Source organism: Taudactylus pleione, unplaced genomic scaffold (genome assembly GCF_031769625.1).
Source record: "Taudactylus pleione unplaced genomic scaffold, aTauple2 ptg000523l, whole genome shotgun sequence".
NCBI lineage: Eukaryota > Metazoa > Chordata > Amphibia > Anura > Myobatrachidae > Taudactylus > Taudactylus pleione.
Window position 1 is genome coordinate 1,998,210 of NW_028284925.1, and position 13,534 is coordinate 2,011,743.

The 13,534-nt window shown below is 49.3% G+C and overlaps 1 protein-coding gene across 2 annotated transcripts in view; it reads left to right on the top strand.

The window, feature by feature from the left end:
- The window catches only part of BOC (BOC cell adhesion associated, oncogene regulated), a 70,785-nt gene extending 68,809 nt beyond the window's left edge, over positions 1 to 1,976 (top strand). For both annotated transcript variants that reach the window (XM_088450760.1, XM_088450759.1), the window contains exons 18-19: positions 580 to 704; positions 1,039 to 1,976. In XM_088450760.1, the coding sequence (XP_088306886.1) occupies positions 580 to 704; positions 1,039 to 1,169 (256 nt within the window). In that variant the 3' untranslated portion in view covers positions 1,170 to 1,976. The remainder of the gene's footprint in view (positions 1 to 579; positions 705 to 1,038) is intronic.
- Positions 1,977 to 13,534: the final 11,558 nt, after the last annotated feature.

A 13,534-nucleotide genomic window follows, 5' to 3' on the forward strand; every position in this document is an offset into this window, starting at 1 on the left:
TGTAAGATACAATGGGGTCTATGCAGGTGTGTGATATACAATGGGGTCTATGCAGGTGTGTGAGATACAATGGGGTCTATGCAGGTGTGTGAGATACAATGAGGTCTATGCAGGTGTGTGAGATACAATGGGGTCTATGCAGGTGTGTGAGATACAATGGGGTCTATGCAGGTGTGTGAGATACAATGGGGTCTATGCAGGTGTGTGAGGTATAGTGGGGTCTATGCAGGTGTGTGAGGTATAGTGGGGTCTATGCAGGTGTGTGAGATACAATGGGGTCTATGCAGGTGTGTGAGATACAATGGGGTCTATGCAGGTGTGTGAGATACAATGGGGTCTATGCAGGTGTGTGAGGTATAGTGGGGTCTATGCAGGTGTGTGAGGTATAGTGGGGTCTATGCAGGTGTGTGAGGTATAGTGGGGTCTATGCAGGTGTGTGAGGTATAGTGGGGTCTGTGCCGGTTTGTGAGATAAAACTGGTTTATGCCGATCTCTGACGTACCCAGTTCGGCGATGTATAAAGGGATCTATTCATAGCAGCAATGTTTTTTATATTAATGTTATTTGCTTCTTATCCAGGTGTTACCAGCCCCAGGGCAGTGAAATGACCATTCTGTACGATCACGAATCTCATGAGAGATCTGATTCCTACACAGACGTCTCTGAGGCCCCAGCCATGCCCCCTGCACATGCCGTAAACCAAGGTACCGCACTAAGTGACATGGAGATGTCCGCGCTCTTATAGTGACACATTGTGTCCTGCTGCTCAGTGTATCCAGCGCTGTGTATATCAGTAATGTGAGGTTAGAGGCTGGTGTCCCCTTTTAGTGAGAGATCCAGGTGATGTTCACAGGCTAATTACAAGATCTAAGTAACACTAATTTATGGGCAGTTTAGTCGGATTTTCTCACTACCGTAGTGCAATTCTCTCTTGAAATCTGTGACAATAATTTGCTTTATTAATGTATTGGGCATTAATGGGTTACACTATTTTAATCGGTATCTCAGTGTTTCTATAACTGGCTCTCCCCCCTGCAGGTCCCCGATGCCCCCTCCCTCCTGTAGAGACGATGGAGAGTCCGGATCCTCTCGCAGACCCTCCGTCCCACCACAGCTCAGCACAGAGCACAGACAGAGGCACTGATCTATCGGAGAGACCCGCTACCTAAAGGACTAAGGCCAAATGTCAGGACTCTGTATGGGGGTGTCGGTGCCCCAGTGATGAAACAAGAACTCACTGCTCCACGGTACATTACGGCGCTTCGCGGACAGCCGCTGTGTTATGAGCTAATTCCTCTTGGGCAGGAGCTGTTATATGAGGGTCTTCATATACATTCAGCCCTGTGATCGTCAAGATACAGAGCCGAGTGACGCATAACACGTGGGAGGGGTCTGTTCCGGAGGACAAGTGGATCAGTCAAGCGCAATACGACGACCTGCCCTCCCCAAACCAGTTCGGTAGTATTATGACTTGCAGACTATCCGACCCTCCCCTCCCCCTTTTCTAAGAAAAGAAGTAAATGGAATTTATTTTTATACAATATATATATTTATATATTTATGCACTTTGTACATAGTTTATTTTCTTTATGAAGAAAGATTTGTATGGTCCTAAACAGAGGGACCGATGTATTCCGCAACAAATCCCAGACACCTGTAGAGACGTGATGAGACGCTGCTGGGGCGAGAGCCCCCCTCTTCCTGCCACCTATTAGCATACAGTATAGCTTCCGCTGCCTTATAAGCTGCTTCCGCGCCTGGAAGTGATGCCGGATAGAGACTCACCGTGACCGCAATTCACAGCGTTCCGGCTCCTGTCACAGGTCAAGAGACCAACCGATATCTGTGATGTCACACATGGCTGGTACCTGTACATAAGCACTATGTATACTCCTTACCGCAATACCAGACATTGGCTGCTTTCAGTATATTTGTAACAAAACAGAAAAGAAAATTAATAAATTAAATAAAGATTTTGTGGCGTGTGGCAATTTCTTCCTGCAAAAATGGACATTTAGGGCCTCATGTAGTGGGCTGCAAGAACCATGCTCGGGCGCGGATCACAGGCTGATTAGTCAGAATCACACCCGTATCTGTTACATACAGCCCTTAGGCCGGGCACACATTAGAGCGATGGCCAGGACGATTTGCATTCACCCCGGATCACCGCAGAATGACCGTACGCACTACACGATTTAATGAACGACGGAATGATGCCTCCTTCCGTCCGTCATTAAAATGCACAGCCTGACACGATACCATTTGATTAGCACGGTCAATCAAACGATCTCGTATATCTTCCGCGGGAGCGCGCAATTGTGCATACATGTGTTATGCACGATTTGGCACTTCGATACAACAAATCGTGGCGATGTCTTTCTAGTGTGTACCCGGCCTTGGTCTTAAAGCACAGTACGTTCTTACAAGTGTAAGTAGGATTTATTATCACTTTAATCTGCTAAATAAACGGAGTTAGTTCTTCAGTGTTCTTCCATGCACAGGATGAACATATTGTGATTGTATTCTGGTCCTAGGAGTCTATTACAGATATCACCCACCTTATTCTCGGGGAGTGACGTTTGCCCATGTTATGTGAGTTCCAGCACATTGCTTTCCCTGTAATGTGGACAGTCTTGTCTATCACAGCCCTGGACTCCTCCGCCTGACCTGCACGACACAGGCCAGCAACGTGATTGCAATAAAGCTGATGGCTAGTTAGTAGGGGCATCAAATCAGCCACGTTCATCTCAACACATCTGGATTAAACATACTGCACTGACATGGGTCCACCTGCATCCTGCCTGCTAAAACACAACACAATTGCTGTGCATCCATGTCACCCCGGAACTGCTCAATTTGCATTTTATTCATAGCCTGTGTTCCTGTACTATGAAATTAAAGCACTGTAGGAGACTTACTATAGTCTGAGCTATTTGTTCATGCACCAGCTGGGTTCAATGCAGAGAAACTCTCATCTGCGATTTTGCATTCAGAAAAACAAGATTTAAACATCACTAAACACTCGGAAAAAAGAAATCTTATGGGGACAACTGTTTAATGGTGAACAAACTAAATAGAACAAAACTCACCAATATTAACATTTGGTGTTATCGTTAACAATATCCCCAGATTGAGCTGCAGGTACAGCCGTCTGGGTATATCGTTTTCTACTTCAGGGTCCATAGGGGGTCCACAGGGTTGACCTTGGGGTATAGCACCACACAGTTAAAGCTTTAGCTGCTCCCAGGATGCACTTGGGTCCATCCTCTATACCCTGCCCCCGAGCCACAGGCACCTCAGTTTGCACCAGAGTTGGTGCCCGGCCGGAGTCGGGTCACCCTGCGCAGGGGGGCTGCAGGAGCAGCCCCCAAAAGCTTTTTTTATTTACATAAAAAAAAAGAGAGCCTGTTAGGGTTTTTATTTTATTTTTTTTTAACGGCTCTTTAGGGGCAGCGAAGGGTTGTCTGTACAGACGCCCACGCTGCCGCTCTTATTCCCCGCTGGCGCCGCGACGCCAGTATCGCACTGGGGATCGCGGTGGGAGGCCAGAGTCTGTACTAGCCGGAGTCTGGAGACCTCCCTGGACTGCTGCCGGAGACGCCGGGGACAAGGTAAGCCGCGAGTCGCCGATTAGCGGCGGCTCGCGGGTCTTGCCAGAAATGCAGTCCTTTGCCCCCGGTTCTAGGGGACAGACCGGGGGCTGCTAGCGGTGGCGGAGGGGGCTCCACCTCTGCGGAGGAATACCCCGTGAGACCACTAGACCACCAGGGATTTCAATGGCAAGCGGGAAGCCAGCAGCCCTGGGGTTAATTGTTAGCCAGGGGAGGAAGCCTTCCCTGTTTAGTGGCTCCTCACCTCAGCTCAGCGCGCCTTTCAGCACGTAGTCTGGCGTCGCTGAGCTGCAGACTCTTCGGCCACTCCTCCTCTGAGGTCTCTGGGGGCCATTTTCTTGTGGCAGCGCAGATACTCTCAGGGAGCACGCGGACCTGTCCCCCAGTGTACCTCTCCCCTGATCAAGGACAGTGTACACAGCACTATAGCCCTCCCAGACACTGAATCTGGGAGGTTGATTGTAGTGGAAAGGTGCAGTGAGTATAACTTCTCTGCATGGTATGTGACTTTTGCTAGTGCTGCCTGTCTGTGCTTATTTTCCACTTACTGTCAGCTTATACCTATCCCTTTACTTCTCCTACAGGCCCTACAGGTGTGTGGGGGAGGGGCGTTTCTACAGACCTCACCTATATAAATCACGTATTTGTGAGGTCCGTCACATACAGTTGTGTGCTACACAGTACCATATTGTAGGCTGTTGTTCAGCACACTGGTGAGTGCGCTTGATTCGGCTCTGTTGCCATATATATTTATTTATATAATATATTTTGTCATGTCGGACGAGGAGGTTGAGCACTCCGTGGCTCCGGTGTTGGTCTCCTGCGGACGCTGTTCTGCAGGAGTGGATAGGGAGGATTTGTCACACGATGGCCTGTGTAGACGGTGCCAGGTGATTCCTGGCCCATCAAAACCTCCTATAACGCAGGAACCACCATGGGCGATGTTTTCTCAGGTGCTGGTGTCTATTGTGGACCGTCTGTCGGTCCCGACTGCGGTTCCTACTAGGGCGTTGCCCCAGCCGGCTGTCTCCTATTCCCCGGGTGTCCCGCAATTATTGCGCAGCCCCCCCGATTCTCAATCTGTTGGTGCTTATGCGGGGTTGCCTATGTATATACAGGCTTCCCCTGTGATGCAGCAGTCTGTGGTGCCCTTCCAGGCCCCTATGGGGGCTCCTCCACCATGGGTGGATGTGCTCTCCAACTTTTCAGTCAATGTTGCAGACTGACATGCCTTCTAGGGCGTCAAAACGCACACTAATGGCGCAGGCGGCACATGTATCGGACTCAGAGGGGACCTCAGATGATGGGGAGGTTCCTGATGACACTGACTCGGACACATCGGTCCAGGAAGTGGATACCAAGTCGTCCATTAATGTGCGAGCACTGGTTAGGGCGGTGCGAGCCATTCTCCTAATAGAGGATGAGGCACCAGCTCCTAAGTCGAAGTATCCTAGTTTCAAAAAAACTAAGGTGGCTTCTGCGGTGTTTCCCCTGTCTGATCAGTTGACGGATCATATGGCGGTGGCTTAGCAGGCGCCCAGTAAGAGATTCCTACCTCAGAAGCGGTTGGCTTCTAATTACCCCTTTCCTGAGGCACATTGTAAAAAATGGGAAACTCCACCGGCGGTGGATTCTCACGTCACCCGTTTAATACGTAGCGCTACTTTGCCATTACCGTCTATATCCTCGCTGAAGGATCCCACGGACAGGAAAGTTGAGACTTGCTTAAAGTCCATTTCCTCCCTCTCAGGGGCAGTGGCCCAACCGTCCATGCCATCTCCTGGGTGGTCAAGGCCATTGAGGGATGGGCCAACGCATCGGAGGATACCTTTCCGGACGACGCTCCGGATGACCAGAGGGCGTTGTTGGGACAGATGAGGGACGCTGCTTCCTACATTGGAGAAGCCTCTTTGGATGCTAGTCTGCTGACTTCTCGAGTATCGGCTGCAGCAGTGTCTGCCCGCCGATCCTTATGGCTGAGGTCCTGGAGAGCGGACTCCGATTCAAAGAAGGGCCTGGAGGCCTTACCTTTCAATGGAGAATTACTATTTGGTCCGGACTTGGACAAAATAGTGGATACCCTGGCTAAATCCAAGTCAGCTTTCCTCCCTTCAGCGGCAACGCCTGCCAAGGTCCGGAGCTCAACCTTTCGTTCCTTTCGGGTTCAGGGTAAGGCAAAAGGTCAGTCCTTCCCAAGACAGTCAGCGGCTAAGACCGCCTTTAAACCCAAGAAGCAAGCCTGGAGTGCTCGGCGCCCTTCTTCCAAGCAGGAAGATAAACCTGCGGCCTGATGGGACGGGCCTCCCTCTGGGGGACCTCAGAGTGGGAGGTCGACTTCTCCAATTCGCCCAGTGTTGGCACAATACCACCACGGATGCCTGGGTTCGAGAAGTAGTCTCAGGGGTACGCCCTGTCTTTTCGGGTCAGGCCGCCCCGCCAGTTTTTTTGCACGAGTCCTTCTCTGGACAAGACCAAAGCTTCCCAGATTCAGGTGGCTATACAATCCTTGCTACAAGCAGGGGTCATTGATCCCGTTCTGCAGTCTCAGCGCGGGACGAGGTACTATTCTACTCTGTTTCTGGTACAAAAGCCCAATGGTTCTCATCGCCCTATCCTGAATTTGAAGTCTCTGAACAAATACCTCAGGGTTCCCAAGTACAGGATGGAAACGTTACGTTCCATCATTCTGGCAATGGAACTCGGGGATTACATGGTCTCCCTGGATATCCAGGACGCCTATCTTCATGTGCCCATAGCACCGGCACACCAGAGGTATCTGAGGTTTGCTATCCTGCAACATCACTACCAGTTTCGGGCATTGCCTTTTGGCCTTTCCACGGCTCCGAGGGTATTCACCAAGGTGATGGCAATTATGGCTGCCCACCTTCAGGGCCAGGGCATACGGCTGCTGCTGTATCTGGACGATCTTCTGCTGGCGGGCTCCCCGGAGGTGGTACTTCGACATCTCCACCTGACCATTGCTTGTCTTCAGGCACACAGGTGCAATCCGACAACACCACCACGGTGGCGTACATCAATCACCAGGGAGGAACTCGCAGCCGAGCTGCGATATCAGAGGTGTCTCAGATCCTGGCTTGGGCAAAGCGCCACCTTCCAGCGATCTCGGCAGTCTTCATCCCGGGAGTCCTCAATTGGGAGGCAGACTTTTTCAGCCATCACGACGTGCATCCCGGGGAATGGTCGCTTCACCCAGAGGTGTTTCAACTTCTCGTGGACAGATGGGGACTGCCGGAGTTGGACCTGATGGCCTCTCGTCACAATTACAAGTTACCCGTGTACGGCTCAAGGACAAGGGACGCAGGTGGAAGCCTGGTGGACGCGCTGTCGGTGAAATGGACATTTCACCTAGCGTATCTGTTCCCTCTGATCTCCCTGCTCCCACGGGTACTAAGAAAAATCAAACAGGACGGGGGCACGTTTCTGCTGGTGGCTCCAGCGTGGCCCAGACGTCCTTGGCAACTCCGATCTCAGGATCTTGTCTGTCGACGCTACGTTCCTTCTACCTCATCGTCAGGTCCTGCTGTCTCAGGGGCCTTGCTTTTACCCAGATCTGGGTCGGCTGTCTTTGACAGCGTGGCTCTTGAGACAGCTGTCTTAAGGTCCCGGGGCTTTTCAAGCTCTGTCATCGAAACCATGCTGAGGGCGCGTAAACCGGCCTCTGCACGGATTTACCACAGAGTGTGGCACACTTATTTTCAGTGGTGTGAGTACAGAAACTTTGATCCTCAGGTGTTCAGGGTTTCTAGGATTTTGGCATTTCTGCAGTCAGGTCTTGACCTGGGCTTACATCTTGCTTCCCTGAAGGTTCATGTATCGGCTCTGTCTGTGTGGTTCCAACGTAGAATCGCTACACTGCCTGACGTTCATACCTTTTTCCAGGGTGTTCTTAGAATCCAGCCTCCCTTTGTGCCTCCAGTGGCTCCGTGGGACTTGGCGGTGGTTCTTCGGGTCCTGCAGGGACCTCCTTTTGAACCTCTTGAGTCGGTTGACCTCAAGTGGTTAACACTTAAGACTGTGTTTCTCTTGGCAATTGCTTCGGCCAGGAGAGTATCCGAGTTGGGGGCACTTTCCTGTAGTGCCCCCTTCTTAATTTTTCACCAGGACAGAGCAGTGCTTCGCACTCGTCCTGAGTTTTTGCCTAAAGTTATCTCTAAGTTCCACATCAATCAGGAACTGGTGGTGCCAGCTTTTCAGTCCCCTGATCTTACAGCTGGCGAGGCTTCGTTGAACGTTGTCCGTGCTCTAAGAATTTATGTTGATCGGACTGCTTCTGTTAGACGGTCCGTTTCGTTGTTTGTCCTCTCTGTTGGCAGGCCAACCCCTCTTATGAAAACCAAACAAACCTTAGCCCATTGGCTTTGTTCTGTTATTAGGGAGGCTTATGTACAGGAAGGTTTACCTGTTCCAGCCTCTGTTAAGGCTCATTCAACTCGGTCTGTGGGTCCCTCTTGGGCTGCTAGACGTGGTGCCTCCGCTGTTCAGCTGTGCAAGGCAGCCACTTGGTCTTCCATTCAGATGTTTTTGAGGTTTTATGCGTTTGACACCTTTGCCTCTCAGGATGCATCCTTTGGGCGCAGGATTCTCCTTTCTGCACAGGAGCGTCCCCGTCCTTAGTTGAACTGCTTTGGGACATCCCCAAAGTCAACCCTGTGGACCTCCTATGGACCCTGAAGTAGAAAACAAGAGATATGGTAAGAACTTACCTTTGTTATCTCTGTTTCTAAGAAGTCCATAGGGTCCACAGGGCGCCCGCCCTGACGCACCTGGCTTCAAATGGGCTATGTTGCTGGTCACCGGTTTTCCGTCTCCCTTTTCTGTGAGTATGGTTTCTTGTGTGTTCCAGTCTTCCTTCTCTCTGTTTAGTCTCCTCCGGCCTGGGCTGCTTACCAACTGAGGTGCCTGTGGCTCGGGGGCGGGGTATAGAGGAGGATGGACCCAAGTGCATCCTGGGAGCAGCTAAAGCTTTAACTGTGTGGTGCCCGTGGATCCAGATCCAGCTATACCCCAAGGTCAACCCTGTGGACCCTATAGACTTCGTAGAAAAAGAGATAACAAAGGTAAGTTCTTACCATATCTCTTGTTATCGTCCCGCGGGAGCGCATATTGTTCGTCGGCGAGTGCATACACACTGGAGATATGATCAATATATCATTGAATAATATCGCTATCGTGCATGGACATCGTCCAGTGTGTACGCAGCCACTTAGTCTTGTGGGTGGTGACGGGCAGGCCACTAGAAACGGGGAGTGGAGGTGCGAACACAGGTGTGCCTGAGTGCTTCAACGCCGTTTCAGAGTCGTGCATAATTAAAAGGCAGCGTCATAGGACACGTCACTTGGTTGAAAATCACACTGAAGTGATCGCAGTGCTTGCGGACAAGTGCTGCGATCGCATCCGATGGTGCTCGATGTACCAATGTTTTCATGCACTTCCAGGAGATGACGTGCGCAAGTGGGCGTCTTATGAATGGCTGACGGGCGTCTGAATACACAAAGTGATCGCTCGCCAAGACATAATGGGCGTGCTGATGCCTTGCTGGGCGTGCGCTGGATTTGCATACGCAGGGTGCGAGCGGGTCAGAATGAGCTCCAGAGAGCAAATACCAGCCAATCGGCTCCTAACTGTCATGTCACAGACTGGCTGGTACTTTATCTCCGTTCACTTTATCTCCTTCCAAGGCTTAGTACATAGACCCCTTAATGCGTGTGCGGTTACTTCCACAATCGGAAGACTCATGCGTCCATTCGCTGGTGTTCGGAACCGGACGCTTCTATGTGACCGCTCCACTCCCAGCCCTCCACTCGCCAGTGCAGCCACCATTACTATCATCAACATTCGCACCAGCCTCATATTTGGTGCAAGAGGTCCAAGAAAAATCGGAGGGATCTCTGTATTCGCACAGCGCAGAATAGGACGCAGCGCTTGGCACACGCCCCACAGCACATTTCTTATATTCATGTTCTTCCTTTATAACTTACTATGCTCTATATCAGGGTGATATTACACATTACATACCCCTGATATAGAGCATATAGTAAGAGACATAAAGGAACAACAGGCACAAGTAAGGGCATTAGAGAAGCATTAATACAAGAGTGCATTAAATGAAACCTATAACCTAATACTGTACACAACACACAATAGGTAAGGTATGTAACAAACCAGTGTGGTACAAAACATACAAGAAGCACAATACCAGGGCGCAGGCGGGAGGTGGGTTCCTCTTATGGTCTGAGTATACGAGACCATCGCTGCATAGTACCTATACCAGCAGTAATACTTCCTTCCCTACCTATAGTCCCCCACCCTTGCCTCTCAGTTGGCACCCACCGTACAGAAAGCAGAGGAACCCATCCAGAATGGCTGTGCCCTTGGACACAGCCAAAGAATAAGACTCTGCTGGGTGTCTCTGCCAGTGAGCAATGGTCTCGGCTTTTGGTGTCAGTGATAACTTTATCAGGGGGATCAAACTGTTGTGTTCCTGTCCCATGGCCTCAAAATGCGTTGGATATCTGCCCCTTTTACTCTACAGAATCCAGACTGTGGTGCCCACTGAGGCTATTACTATATGCAATACTCTTAGAACCCCTAGCAGCGAGTATAAGAGCCTTTGCCACAAGCCAGGGCCTGGTCGTGGGTTATCTGATAGAATAGATTGGTCTGTATGCAGAGTATATACTTTTATACCTCTCAGCCCTAGATCCTTTACTACTGAAGGCTTGTCATGATATCAATGTGTTGGGTCCTGCTTAGCTTTGAGAACTGGGACCGGTCCAGTATGTTTCCAACTGAGAATAACATTCCTTATATATGAAGGGTTTGGGTGTCTTATTTGATGAGATGTTGGGGAATTTACGACCATGAACATCACAACTATATTCATAATAAAGTTACAATTTGATACAACGCCACCTACTGGCACTCCAGTATAGTTTCTTAAGTAATACTTAGCTCTATATCTGTTGTTACAGTCCAACATGATAATTAGGAAGAGTACGATCAGTCTAATTACATTTTGAATAATGTATAGCGGCCTCTTGTGTATCTGCTCCTGTGCGCCTCGAGGAAGATGTACAGCTGTTGTATTTTATCTGGACTAACCATAGGCTGAGGGTCACATCCTGTAGTATTTATCTGGCCAGCTGACCATATAACTCACTGGGTGGAACCGTGGAGCATCGAGTGACACCATGAATTTTGGAAGAATGTCTCCAAGTGGTTGGGACATAGTGGAGTTTGTGTCCTTTTGTCACATAGCCCACCCTAAGGCTTACAAAGAAATAGTGTCACAGGCACTACATCTGATAATCCTGAAATACCCCTGATAGCACAGCTTGGGGTCTTATAGGGCTCAGCCTTTTGGACCAGGTACACTCTATGAGCTGATGGAGCTCAGAAGCTGGTTGGGTAATTTAGCTTCCCTAATCCTGTGTTCCTCAGATTTTTATTACGTAGACCTCAGTCAGTTCCATGGCCAAAGCCTTGTGCCTCAGGACTTCACCAACCAATTGTAACCACCCGAGAGAGGCCTTCACATCTTTCTTCTGCTTCCATGGCCACAGGCGCAGGCAGTAATGAGTAGTCCCTGCAGTCAATGTCAGATTGATGGACCTTTCCCTGGCTGAACTGCCCAGTGGCCTGAGAGTGTCTCTCCGTCTATCGTGGCAATGACCTACAATATAGTGGTTGTGTTTACTAAACCATACCGTGGGATCTCCAATCCCTATAAAACAAGCACCCTGTCTTCTAGGCATCTTAGCTATCCCATCCAGCCTCTGCATTTCTCAACTTGCCCGTTTCAGTTCTCATAAGGTGATAGCTGAAAAGTGGCAAGCCCACCCCCCAGACCCCCACCCTTGTGACTGGACTGTGAATATTAACTCCACTCTGTGTACAAAACCTAGTTTAAATGCAAAAATGGTGTCCTGGAAATGACCAGATTTGGTGAGAATGGTCTAAGGCCCTGATTCAGAGCCGGACGCTCTAACAGAGCGCTCGCTCTGAACCAGGGCCGTCCCTGCTCCTTTTTGGAGCGGCCTCCTGGCCGCTCGCATAGCTGTGGGTGACCACCCACAGCTATAGCGAGCGGCCAAAATGATGGTCGCGATGGTCAAGACCATCGCGACCATCGGGCTTGCGATGAGACCCTTGCGGTAGGGTCTCGCTGCCGCAAGCCCAGGAGTGCTTTTGGCTCTATCGGAGCCACCTCTGTCGTGCGCATGCGCACTTGGACACCATCGACACGCTTGCAAGCGGGTCTGAATCAGGCCCTAAATTCCAAGATTCCCAGATAAGGATGAAGCCTTTAGAAGGCTCTATCCTTAACTTTTATAGTGGGCGGTCCAGTACGAAATCAGTATACATGATGTTACTGCAAATTCTAGTACTTTGTGCATTAGTATTGAGTGTCCTTCTGATTGTTTTGTTTGAAGTTTGATTCAAAAATGTTGGCCCTGATTCAGGGTTAGTAGCAAATCCAGACAGTGGGCAAATTTACACCCAGGCGGATCATGATACAAGAGGTGCAAATAAATTTTTTGAAAAATTCTGCTCTTGTACATGGCAGCCTGGATCTATGGCGCCCCGTCCAATGAGAGACTGAGACCCGAGCCAGATGGGCGCTTCGGCTTGTTGCTTTCAGCGTATCTTAAGTACTGTGCAAGCGCGCTGTTTATACGCTATATCTGCGCACTCTACTGCGGATGTCACTTCTACACTCCACATATATTGCGCTGTCCATATTTCTTAAAATTATTATTTTTTTGTACATGTTGGCAAGTTCAGGCCCCCAAAATGGAACATGTTGTACACCCTAGGCCTAAGGGTAACGTCTCAGCGTCACTCAGCACCTTCCTCAGTGATTTTCACAGACGTCCTCTCTTACTACGTTTTACGTGTACGGAATTTCCAAGCTAGAGAGAAATGTGCGCGTTATATGTGGTAAATCGCTCCGTAAAACATCCAGGATGCGACAGGTTCACTTTGCGTCACCATTCAGGCCTGTAAGAAAGTACAGAATTGTGCAAGATGCAAACAGTCCCCAGAAAGGTGGAATAAATGTCCCCGGTACCCAGAACTATTATTTCAGGACATTTTGAAAACATGTCTGTAATGTGGTCACATGTTGGAAATATTAGGGGAAAATAAGCAGATAGAGCGGCGGCTGTCCTTACATACTTGGTGGCTTCACAGGTATAAAGGATTTGGTGCAGGGCTCATTCACATAGAAGCATACAGTGCATCCGGAAAGTATTCACAGCGCTTCACTTTTTTCACATTTTGTTATGTTACAGCCTTATTCCAATATGGAATGAATTAATTTCTGTCCTAAAAATTCTACACACAATACCCCATAATAACAACGTGTAAAAAGTTTTGTTTTTTTTTCGATTTTTGCAAATTTAATTTTAATTTAAAAAAAAAAAATCACATGTACATAAGTATTCATAGCCTTTGCTCAATACTTTGTTGATGCACCTTTGGCAGCAATTACAGCTTCAAGTATTTTTGAATATGATGCCACAAGCTTGGCACACTTATCTTTGGGCAGTTTCGCCCATTCCTCTTTGCAGCACCTCTCAAGCTCCATCAAGTTGGATGGGAAGCGTCGGTGCACCGCCATTTTCAGATCTCTCCAGAGATGTTCAATCGGATTCAAGTTTGGGCTCTGGCTGGGTCACTCAAGGATATTCACAGAGTTGTCCTGAAGCCACTCCTTTCATATCTTGGCTGTGTGCTTAGGGTCTTTGTCCTAATGAAAGATGAACCGTCGCCCCAGTCTGAGGTTAAGAGCGCTCTGAAGCAGGTTTTCATCCAGGATGTCTCTGTACATTGCTGCATTCATTTTTCCCTTTATCCTGACTAGGCATCCAGTCCCTACCGCTGAAAAACATCCCCACAGT